Source organism: Microcaecilia unicolor, chromosome 13, assembly GCF_901765095.1.
Source record: "Microcaecilia unicolor chromosome 13, aMicUni1.1, whole genome shotgun sequence".
In the NCBI taxonomy this organism is placed as follows: domain Eukaryota; kingdom Metazoa; phylum Chordata; class Amphibia; order Gymnophiona; family Siphonopidae; genus Microcaecilia; species Microcaecilia unicolor.
The window spans coordinates 92,106,931-92,119,114 of NC_044043.1; the positions used below are offsets into that span (position 1 = coordinate 92,106,931).

Consider the following 12,184-nt stretch of genomic DNA (forward strand, 5'->3'; position numbering starts at 1 on the left):
ATAGTAGCAGGATTCATGCCGCTGATCCCAGGGACAAGCAGTTGCTTTCCCCATGTCTATCTCAGTTGCAGGCTATGGACTTTTCCTCCTGGAACGTGTTGTAGGAGGAAAGAAGAAGAATAAAACTTAAGTAATAACTAAATTAAGGTTTAAACCAAGGCCTAAGGCTAAATCAATAAAATTGTTTCAAAATAAATCAAATTAAGTGAAAATGAATCAAGTGGGAGGCGATCATTAAGCTGTTATGTATTTTCTCAGGTATTGGCATTGAGGGGTTACTTTATTTATTTTATTGCATTTGTATCCCACATTTTCCCACCTATTTGCAGGCTCAATGTGGCTTACAGAGTTTTGTTAACATTGTCATTCCAGGGTATCAGAAACTTAGTATTGTGCAGAGATTAAGTAAGGGAAGAAAGAAGAAGGAAGGGAGTGATTAGGGTAATTATAGAAGGTGGGCCAGAGCTGGCAATGCCATCATCCAGTCTGTTCCAGGTGGGCTAATTGGGAGTGGGGGGAAAAGCATCAATAAATAGAAAAGCTTTTAGATTGGCCTTAAGGTTTACTAGGGATCCTTCCAGTGGTGTAGCCAAGGGTGGGCCCGGGTGGGCCCAGGCCCACCCACTTTGGGCTCAGGCCCACCTAGTAGCAGCACACCTATGATGTGGCTGGCAGGGTTCCCCAAGCCCCACCAGCCAAACAGTCCCAACAACTGTCCCTCCTGCATACTTTTTAAATAGCAGATCTTCACCTGCAGCGAGCAGCAACTGAGACATAGTGCTCGCACTGGCCCCACAGCCTTTTCTCTGATGTATTCCTTCCTATGTGGAAACAGGAAGTTACATCAGACGGAAGGCTATTGGGCCAACATGAGCAGTACGTATTCACAGCCAGATTTTTGTGAAAATCTGCTATGTAAAAAGTATGCAGGGGAGGGGGGTATGTTTGAGAAAACCATATGGCACGCAGTTGAGAGAGGGAGAGACCAAATCACTTGCGGGACAAGGTGGAGTTCTTCTGCCCACCCATCTTGGGCCCAGGCCCACCCAAAATTGGGTGTCTGGCTACGCCCCTGGATCCTTCCATTCTAAGGTGGATGGAATATAGGGTTGGACCTATAACATTAGATGTCCTTGTGTGGACAAAACCATAACAGAGTTGTCGGAATGAGAGGACAACTAGTAGATTTGCTTGGGAGGACCATAGAGTTCTAGACGGACAATATGGAATGAGTACCTGGAAGAGAGAGAGTGGCTCATTTTCGAAAGAGAAAAATGTCTAAAAAGTGTCATAAAGCACCGTTTGGACGAATTTCTTCTCAAAATGTCAAGTAGAGGAGTGTGGTAGCCGTGTTAGTCCACTCTTAAGGTTATCAATAGAAATCAAACAAAATAAAACATGGAAAAGAAAATAAGATGATACCTTTTTTATTGGACATAACTTAATACATTTCTTGATTAGCTTTCGAAGGTTGCCCTTCGTCAGATCGGAAATAAGCAAATGTGCTAGCTGACAGTGTATGTAAGTGAAAACATTCAAGCATTACTATGACAGTCTGACGGTGGGAGGAGGGGGGTGGGTAGGAAGTATGCATGGGGACATCAAAGCATATCATTGATATTCTAACAGGATGGGTGTGGATAATTGAGGGGTGGGGTGATCAACAGAGAAATACAGCTTTATGGTTTATAATGGGCTATGTTTTTTTTTTTTTGTTTTATGTTTTATTTTGTTTGATTTCTATTGATATTCTCAAAATGTCCAAATCGGTACTTTCGAAACCTGTTTTGCAAACGTCTTATCTATGCAATTCATCTGCAGTGCATCCATATCTCAAGGGGGCGTTTCAAACGCAGGATTAGGGCGTGCCTAGCCCTTTTTTGGTTTTTTTTAAAAACATAGAAACATGATGGCAGATAAGGACCAAAATGCCCATCCAGTCTGCCCATCCTCAGTAACCACTATCTCTTCATTTCCTAATGGATTTATTTATTTATTTTATTGTTGTTACATTTGTACCCTGCACTTTTCCCACTCATGGCAGGCTCAATGCGGCAGGCAATGGAGGGTTAAGTGACTTGCCCAGAGTCACAAGGAGCTGCCTGTGCCAGGAATCAAACTCAGTTCCTCAGTTCCCCAGGACCAAAGTCCACCACCCTAACCCTGACCACCCTTCAACATCTTCTGTCCTTCTGTGACTGTTCTCTTGTGCTTGACTGCTTAAATATTTTAAATTTAAATGCTTTACTTTTTGTCTATTAGATTGTAAGCTCTTTGAGCAGGGACTGTCTTTCTTCTGTGTTTGTACAGCGCTGCGTACACTTTGTAGCGCTCTAGAAATGTTAAATAGTAGTAGTAGTAGTAACCACTAGGCCACTCCTCCACGTGCCTGTCCCATGCTTTCTTAACTTCTGACACAGTTCTTGTCTCCATGACCTCCACTGGGAGGCCATTCCACCCATCCACCACCCTTTTCTGTGAAAGAATGTTTTCTTAGATTCCTCCTAAACCTATTTCCTCTTAACTTCATCATATGCCCCCTCATTCCAGAGTTTTCCTTCATTTGAAAAAGGCTCACCTCGTATATATTAACGCCACTGAGGTATTTAAACGTCTCTGTTTATATACCTTCTCTTCGTGCCTCTCTTCCACCTATTGAGGTTCCTAAGCCTGTCCCTATATGTTTTATGACCGAGACAACTTACCAGTTTTGTAGCCTTCTAGACCGACTCTATCCTCTATATATTCTTCTATAGATGCAGTCTCCAGAGTTGCACACAGTACTCCAAAAGGGACCTCACCAGAGACTTATACAAGGGCACTGTCGCCTTTTTTTTTCCTGCTGGTCATCCTTATGCAGCCAAGCATCTTTCTGGATTTACAGCCATAACGGAACCGACTGAAAATAATAAGAAACAGCATAAGGAATGTCAAGTCAAATGCAAAGCGCCGATAAGGATGGCTAAGAAGGACTTCGAAAAAAAGATTGCGTTGGAGGCAAAAACACATAGTAAAAATGTTTTAGGTATATTAAAAGCAGGAAGCCGGCAAAAGAATCAGTTGGACTGCTAGATGGCCAAGGAGTAAAAGGGGCAATGAGGGAAGACAAAGCCGTAGCGGAGAGATTAAATGAATTCTTTGCTTCGGTCTTCACCAAGGAAGATTTGGGTGGGATACCGATGCCAGAAATGGTATTCGAAGCTGATGAGTCGGAGAAACTTAATGAATTCTCTGTAAACCTGGAGGATGTAATGGGGCAGTTCTACAAACTGAAGAGTAGCAAATCTCCTGGACTGGATGGTATTCATCCCAAAGTACTGATAGAATTGAAAAATGAACTTGTGGAGCTATTGTTAGAAATATGTAATTTATCCTTAAAATCGAGCGTGGTACCGGAAGATTGGAGGGTGGCCAATGTAACGCCGATTTTTGAAAAAAGGTTCCAGAGGAGATCCGGGAAATTATAGACCAGTGAGTCTGACATCAGTGCCGGGCAAAATAGTAGAGACTATTATAAAGAACAAAATTACAGAGCATATTCAAAAGCATGGATTAATGAGACAAAATCAACATGGATTTAGTGAAGGGAAATCTTGCCTCACCAATCTACTACATTTCTTTGAAGGGGTGAACAAACGTGGATAAAGGTGAGCCGGTTGATATTGTGTATCTGAATTTTCAGAAGGCATTTGACAAAGTACCTCATGAAAGACTCCAGAGGAAATTGGAGAGTCATGGGATAGGAGGCAGTGTCCTATTGTGGATTAAAAACTGGTTAAAAGATAGAAAACAGAGAGTAGCGTTAAATGGTCATTATTCTCAATGGAGAAGGGTAGTTAGTGGGGTTCCCCAGGGGTCTGTGCTGGGACCGCTGCTTTTTAACATATTTATAAATGACCTAGACATGGGAGTAACTAGTGAGGTAATTAAATTTGCTGATGACACAAAGTTATTCAAAGTCATTAAATCGCGGGAGGATTGTGAAAAACTACAAGACTGGGAGACTGGGCATCTAAATGGCAGATGACGTTTAATGTGAGCAAGTGCAAAGTGATGCATGTGGGAAAGAGGAACCAGAATTATAGCTATGTCATGCAAGGTATCACGTTAGGAGTCACAGACCTAGAAAGGGATCTAGGTGTTGTCGTTGATGATACGTTGAAACCTTCTGCTCAGTGTGCTGCTGCGGCTAAGAAAGCAAATAGAATGTTAAGTATTATTAGGAAAGGAATGGAAAACAAAAATGAGGACATTATAATGCCTTTGTATCGCTCCATGGTACGACCGCACCTCAAATATTGTGTTCAATTCTGGTCGCAGCATCTCAAAAAAGATATAGTGGAATTAGAAAAGGTACAGAGAAGGGCGATGAAAATGATAAAGGGGATGGGATGACTTCCCTATGAGGAAAGGCTAAAGCAGCTAGGGCTCTTCAGCTTGGAGAAAAGGCAGCTGAGAGGAGATATGATAGAGGTCTATAAAATAATGAGTGGAGTTGAACAGGTAGATGTGAAGCGTCTGTTCACGCTTTCCAAAAATACTAGGACTAGGGGGCATGTAGTAAATGTAAAACAAATCGGAGAAAACATTTCTTCACTCAACGTGTAATTAAACTCTGGAATTCGTTGCCAGAGAATGTGGTAAAGGCGGTTAGCTTGGCGGAGTTTAAAAAAGGTTTGGATGACTTCCTAAAGGAAAAGTCCGTAGACCATTATTAAATGGACTTGGGGAAAATCCACTATTTCTGGGATAAGCAGTATAGAATGTTTTGTACTTTTTTGGGATCTTGCCAGGCGTTTGTGACCTGGATTGGCCACTGTTGGAAACAGGATGCTGGGCTTGATGGACCTTTGGTCTTTCCCAGTATGGCAGTGCTTATGTACTTATGATTTTACTTTATTGCAGGTCCTATAGCATGGAGTTTATTGAAGGTTTGGTGAATTGGCTTCAGTTATCAGATTCAGTCATTCCTACTATGGTGGCATTTGCCAACGGTTTGGGAGGAGAAGGCACAGATACCTTTGTTCAGCTGTTACTAGAGGAACCAATTCTGAAGAAAAGTCCTGTAACCATCACACAGGTATGTTTATCCTGTTGGCTTGTTTGCTTTGTGGGCTACTTCTGATTAACTGTGATTTTAGCTGTATGTCTCCCTTCTGCACAGAACCAAGAACAACATGATTACTGACCGTATTGAAAAGATCTATATAGTGTTTTATACCAACAGCAGTTCAAAGAAAATCCCACTCAAGAATCAGAGTAATAAAAATGACCTGAGCACAAGGTTTTGAGCAATATCTAGCAGTTTTCTTGATTTTTGTTATCTTGATTAACACAAGCAGATGACAAATAATTAATGAATACATTATGATTTTATTAGGTTTAATATATTGCCTTTCCTAAAACAATAGCAAGGTGGTGTACGTCAGCAGAGGCCTAATATTGATGGATTTTGAGCATAATTGTATTTTAATTTTTTTAACATCCAGAATTAGCCACTTAGATTAGCCACTTAGACAGTGTAGGGCAGTGATGATGAACCTTTCAGAGACCGAGTGCCCAAACAGCAACCCAAAATCTAATTATTTATCGCAAAGTGCCAACAGGGCAATTTAACCTGAATAACGGAACTTTAAAAGCATTTGGCATGCTTTTGAATAATTAATGTGATCTCTGCTGTTGCATGCATGCTGATAACTTGTCTAACCTTGGGTCATACTTTCCTCTCTCCCCTGCCCTCCATCCATCCATCCATACCCAGCAATTCTCTTCTCTCCCCTGCCCCCCTCCATCCATTCATACCCAGCGATTCTCTTCTCTCCCCTGCCCTCCCCTCCCATCTATGCCCTGCATGTAAATCTTTTTTTATTACCTCCATCGAAGCGGCCGCGTCTTTGAAAGCCCTGCCCGTCTCTAGCCTTCCCTTCGTGAGTTCATTCCCTCAGAGTCAGTCCCGCCCTCGCGGAAATGATGTCAGAAGGCTGGGCTGACTCTGAGGGAACAAACTCACGAAGGGAAGGCTAGAGACGGGCAGGGCTTTCAAAGACGCGGCCGCTTCGACGGAGGTAATCAGCGCCGGCGGGGAGGACATGCGAGAGGATGTTGGGTGGGCGGGCCTGGAGGGAAAGTGACTGGGCCTGGGCCCGTCCAGGCCCGCCCCTTGCGACGGCACGCATGCCAACAGAGAGGGCTCTGCGTGCCCTCTCTGGCACGCGTGCCATAGTGAGTGGATGAATAAAGCAGTGGAACACATAAGTAGAAAGCCCTAGTGTGAGATACTTCTACAGCGTGTTTCTGTTTTGTTTGTTAGATCTGACAGACGTCTGCAGCTCCGTTCTTTTCTCTCTAACTCTGGTTGGAAGCAGGACTGTAATCGGGTGCTGTGGGGCCTCCAGATACAACTGCCTGGGGATTCCCCCCTCCCCCCCCCCCCCCACACACACACATTTGTATATCCTCCCTTCCCCTACATAACTGGTCTCTTCATTGCAGTTTCAGCCCTCAACTGGGAGCCATGCACCTGGGCTATTTCTGAAACCCTGCAATCATTAGGGGCGTGCAACCAGAAAATGTTTGTTTTGCAGTGTTTTTCTGTGTTTCTAGGAATGTTATCATGGGAGCAGTGTCGTTAGGATTGTGCACACTATTGCTCGGTTTTGTTTGCTAATGATATATTGTTGGCAAGCAAAAACGAGAAGAAAAAATGTTGTTTCCTCCTATCAGCTGTTTCACTGACAGCGTACCTACATATCTACCAGAAGGCGTCTTTCGAGAGGTCTTTTTAAAGATCAATTTAGTGCAGCCATTTTTTTGGGCATTTCAAACTTCCAGCACCCAATATTCATGGTGTATAAGACTCCTGAGGCAGGCATGTTTAGCCGAAGCGGGAAGTGGTGGAAATGAAAACGGTAACGGAATTCAAACATGCGTGGGATAAGCATAAAGGAATCCTGTGCCGAAGGAATGGATCCTCAGAAGCTTAGTCAAGATCGGGAGGCGGGGATAGGGCTGGGCAAACTTATACGGTCTGTGCCAGAGCCGGTGGTGGGCAGCGGGGCTGGTGGTTGGGAGGCGGGGATAGTGCTGGACAGACTTATACGGTCTGTGCCAGAGCTGGTGGTTGGGAGGTGAGGATAGTGCTGGGCAGACTTATACGGTCTGTGCCAGAGCTGGTGGTTGGGAGGCGGGGATAGTGCTGGGCAGACTTATACGGTCTATGCCCTGAAGAGCACAGGTACAAATCAAAGTAGGGTATACACAAAAAGCAGCAAATATGAGTTATCTTGTTGGGCAGACTGGATGGACCGTGCAGGTCTTTTTCTGCCGTCATCTACTATGTTACTATGTAAGTTTTTAGTTACTATCAACAAAGAAAGTTTTTCTGTGCTTGAGCATCCCATGGTTTTTATTTATTTATTTGTTGCATTTGTATCCCACATTTTCCCACCTTTTTTGCAGGCTCAATGTGGCTTACATTATGCCATAATGGCGATCGCCATTTCCGGAAAGAGAAATACAAAGTTGTATTACATTTAAAGTTCATAAATGTTAAAATAAACTATAAAGTAAGTTAGATAAATAGTACATCTCGGCGTGAGAAATAAGGGGGTAATGCATTAACGTTCATTAGTGACAAATTGATCGAAGCAAACAGGTATAGAGAGTTCGATTTTGTCTGGTTCTGGTAGAGCCGTCTTCCATTTCCCACACCAACATCTAACAATCATATGTCCTGAATTTTATAACATAGTGCCATGGGTAGGCACCTGTAGAGACACTTAAGTTGACATATTTTATAAGGACAAGTGTGGTAGAGAAGATGCCTTGAATGTAAAGTAAGATGCATTACAGCTGCTTGAGAGCTGGTATAAGTGAAGGCATGTACTTACGCATATAGATAAAGGTATTAGTCTATGCATATAGTTGCTAGCTGTTCCTATGCTTTGCCCAGACTCCAACCTCTCATTAGCATTTCATTCCCACACGTGTGTGGCCAAATGCACATGTAAACAACTTCTTGTAAAATGTGGGTTTGCGAAAAAGTGTTTTGCATTACGAAGAGCTGCCCAATTACCGCCGGATACACCTCGGCGCTACAAAAATTAATATTTTTTGTAGTGTCGGATATGATGAAGCGCTGCGGGTGGGAAGCCCAGTGATAGCCCATGGGTACTTCCTGTTTAGCAAGCGGTAAGCCTGCGTTGGGCTTACCGCCCCTTTGTAAAAGGGGCCCTTACAGGCTTATTTTCGAAAGAGAAGGGTGCCCAACTGCTTTCCGTCGCAGGGACGTGGGACCAAAGTTCACGGGGGCGTGTCAGAAGCATAGCAAAGGCGGGACTGGGGCATGCTTAACACTTGGGCATCCTCGGCCTATAATGGAAAAAAGAAGGGCGTCCCTGACGAGCACTTGGCCGACTTTACTTGGTCCATTTTTCTTGCGACCAAGCCTCAAAAAGGTGCCCGAACTGACCAGATGACCACCAGAGGGAATCGGGGATGACCTCCCCTTACTCCCCCAGTGGTCACTAACCAAATGTCATACCCAGCTCCCTGACAGCAGTATGTAGGTCCCTGGAGCAGTTTTAGTGGGTGCAGTGCACTTCAGGCAGGCGGTCCCAGGCCCATCCCCCCCTACCTGTTACACTTGTGCTTGTAAATGTGAGCCCTTCAAAACCCACCACAAACCCACTGTACCCACATGTAGGTGCCCCCCTTCACCCCTTAGGGCTATGGTAGTGTTGTACAGTTGTGGATAGTGGGTTTTGGGGGGCTCAGCACCCAAGGTAAGGAAGCTATGCACCTGGGAGCAATTTGTGAAGCCCACTGCAGTGCCCCCTAGGGTGCCCGGTTGGTGTCCTGGCATGTGAGGGGGACCAGTGCACTACGAATGCTGGCTCCTGCCATGACCAAAGGGCTTGGATTTGGTCGTTTCTGAGATGGGCGTCCTTGGTTTCCATTATCGCTGAAAACTGGGGACGACCATCTCTAAGGTCGACCTAAATGTTGAGATTTGGGTGTCCCAGACTGTATTATCGAAACAAAAGATTGATGCCCATCTTGTCTGGATAATACGGGTTTCCCCGCCCCTTCGCGAGGACGTCCTGCCCCTTTCGATTATGCCCCTCTACGTGTACCTTAATGTAACTCAACTTGAGCTACTGCTAAAAAGAAAAGGTGTAAGCTAAATCCAAACAAATAAAAAAATGTTGAAGACATATTGAAAGTGGTAATACATAGTAACATAACATAGTAGATGACAGCAGAAAAAGACCTGCACGGTCCATCCAGTCTGCCCAACAAGACAACTCATGTGTGCTACTTTTGTGTATACCCTACTTTGATTTGTACGTGTCCTCTTCAGGGCACAGACCGTATAAGTCTGCCCAGCACTAGCCCCGCCTCCCAACCACTGGCTCTGGCACAAACCGTATAAGTCTGCCCAGCACTATCCCCGCCTCCCACCACCGGCTCTGGCACAGACCGTATATACAGCTCTCATTGCTGTGAATAGGAGCCCTTCATTAAGGTGAATAAATGTCAAACATATATTTGGGTGGATTAGTGTTACTGGGCAAGTCATAGGTATTGCACAAGGTTCTTGCAGTAGTAAAGTATCTGTGTTGACTTCTCTTCCTGCATAATTTAAATATATTTTTCAAGCCCTGGGAATGATGTTTTTTCAGCAGACTTTGTGCAAATAGCCATTTATTTGGTAGTTAACATTCAGTAAATCCTAATTTATTTTTCCAGTGTTTACACACAAGAATTCAAAATTCATTTTGGGTGAATCAGCCCATAAACAATGTGAACATAGGGCTGCTTTCTTCAGAGTCTGCTCTGTTTATAGTGACATTTAAGCAGTCCATGTTCCTATCTTTGTGAAATGCATACAGTTTTACGAAAAGGCAGCTCTAATGCTTGTTAACAGGCCAGGCATCAGGATAGGTCTTGCAGTCTATGGATCTGTCACCACAGCAGTACTGGAGAAAGAGATAGCCGGACTCGCCTCACGGTTCGTCATTGAAGCTGGTTCTTTCCAGCTATCTCCTGTAATTTCCCAGTGCTGAAGGGGAGACCTAGCAAGCGGTAATTAGCATGTTTTAATGGCATGTTACTTGGTTTGTCCCGGTATTTTTTTTTTTTTTTTGCTTTTGGAACAAATGCAGTGGTTTAGCTTAGTCTGTGATGGTAATTTTAATTTAGATATTTCTGCATGCAATTTACTAGACTGACTCACCAGGAATATGGCCAGTTGATCACATAGGTGACTGTGGCTTCTTGTGCCCATGGGCCATTAAGGGTGTAATTTCATTAGAAGATGCCTGGGTGAGAAGTCCTAAAAGGCACCTGTTTTTTTATAAATGCAACATAAGTGTCTGTGTGCCTCTTATAAACCAACCCCAGTAGCAATGCAAACGCCAATGCACAAATTTATGGCTATTCCAAAAAAAGGCTTGAGTATGTTCATGTTCAGTACATGTGTATCTGTGTATGTTATAAAATACACACATGCATCACAGCTTCACCTCCATTCTGCCTGTACTACACCCTGAAGAATGTCTGCTCAGGTACTGTGTAAAGGCAGGCACTTTGGGCACCTACTTTTTATATTCATATGTGGCCACACCAGGGGCGTGAGCCCCCACAGATTTGGCCCTGACCCCTCCCTCCCGCCGCCGTCGGGTACCTTTGCTGGCGGGGGTCCCCAACCCCCGCCAACCGAAGTCCACTTCTCTGGCGTGGTCGCATTGCTGATCTGCAAGAGCAGGCTTCTGTTTCTGTAAGTCTGACAGGACATCAGACTCAGATACAGAAGCCTGCGCAGCCGTGTTGCTGATCTGCAAGGGCAGGCTTCTGTTTCTGTAAGTCTGACAGGACATCAGACTCACAGATACAGAAGCCTGCGCAGCCGTGTTGCTGATCTGCAAGGGCAGGCTTCTGTTTCTGTGAGTCTGACGCAGGACGTCAGACTCACAGAAACAGAAGCCTGCCCTTGCAGATCAGCAAGAGGACTTTGGCTGGCGGGGGTTGGGGACCACGTGCAGGACGTCAGACTCACAGAAACAGAAACCTGCCCTTGCAGATCAGCAACGCGGCCGCGCAGGAGGGGGGGGGTCGAAGGGGTTGGCAGCGGGGGGGGGGGTCAAAAGTGGTTGTGGCGGCAGGGGGGGGGTCAAAAATGGCAGTGGGGGCTTAAAAATGGTGGGGGTGGGCTAAAATGTGCCCCCTCACCTCGGGCTCTGGACCCCCCTCCCGCCGAAGTCTGGCTACGCCCCTGGGCCACACAATTTTATAAAAGCTTTTATAAAAAATTTTTAAATGTGTAGAACTTTATAAAATAAACCCTAAATGACTTGGTAGTAAAGTCAGTTTCTCTGCAGTCCTTACTCAAACTTCTCTGCTGGTGATAGAATTTCCCTAATCTGGAAAGGTATACAACTTGTACATTTCCCAGGAAACACGGTCTCCTGTTTAAGAGTTTACTTCTCTGAACTGGCACATGCATCCTCACATAGAGTGCATTAGCAGAGAAGATGAAACTGGAACATTAAAAGGCAAGTGAAAAAGAAAGTCTGGAACCTGCATTTGAGTCCATACTGTTGTCTTCTGTCTCTATAACTCCAGCTGGTTTTGGGGAAGGATGTAATTCGGTGGCCATAAAATTCATGCACTAGAATATTGCCAAGCTGTTTACCAGATCGCTTGCATGAGTATAAACTTGGAAACCTTGTGCTGTGATTGTAAAGCATGTTGGGATTCTCTTTGCATGGACGGTGCTGTTAATTTGTAGTTATGACTATTACATCTGATTTGTGATTTCTTTTTGTTTTCCAGGATCTCATGTCCTTTTCTCTTAAAGATGGTGAGTCTCCTTTTTTTTTTTCTTTCAATTTATGTCAGGCCTTGACAGTTTTCTTGGATTGAGGAGGCAGCCCAAAACTTTAAGAGCTAGTGGCTGAAAGCTCTTGCAACCTCCCCATCATTTCTATTAAAGAAGTTGCTGCTGGGAAGTTTTATCTGCAAGTTTTATAGATTTGGCTTCTTCCTTTCCTAGACGGTGAGGTGGGCTGTTTTGGGGGAAACTGATCAGGTGTTGGGTTTATTTTATGATAAAAAAAAACTAAAAAGTAAAGTTGAACTCTGTGTATTTCTATGCTTGTGTCTGGGTTTGTTGTAGGGTATG

The 12,184-nt window shown here is 44.4% G+C and overlaps 1 protein-coding gene across 5 annotated transcripts in view; it reads left to right on the plus strand.

Moving 5' to 3' along the window:
- TMCO4 (transmembrane and coiled-coil domains 4) overlaps nt 1–12,184 on the plus strand; it is a 231,302-nt gene that overhangs the window by 62,970 nt on the left and 156,148 nt on the right. For 4 of the 5 annotated variants that reach the window (XM_030186267.1, XM_030186268.1, XM_030186266.1 and 1 more), the window contains 2 exons: nt 4,906–5,080; nt 11,836–11,863. In XM_030186267.1, coding sequence (XP_030042127.1) covers nt 4,906–5,080; nt 11,836–11,863 — 203 coding nt within the window. Of the gene's footprint in view, nt 1–4,905; nt 5,081–9,928; nt 10,087–11,835; nt 11,864–12,184 lie in introns of those variants that run through there. The other variant, XM_030186270.1, reaches the window with a different exon arrangement.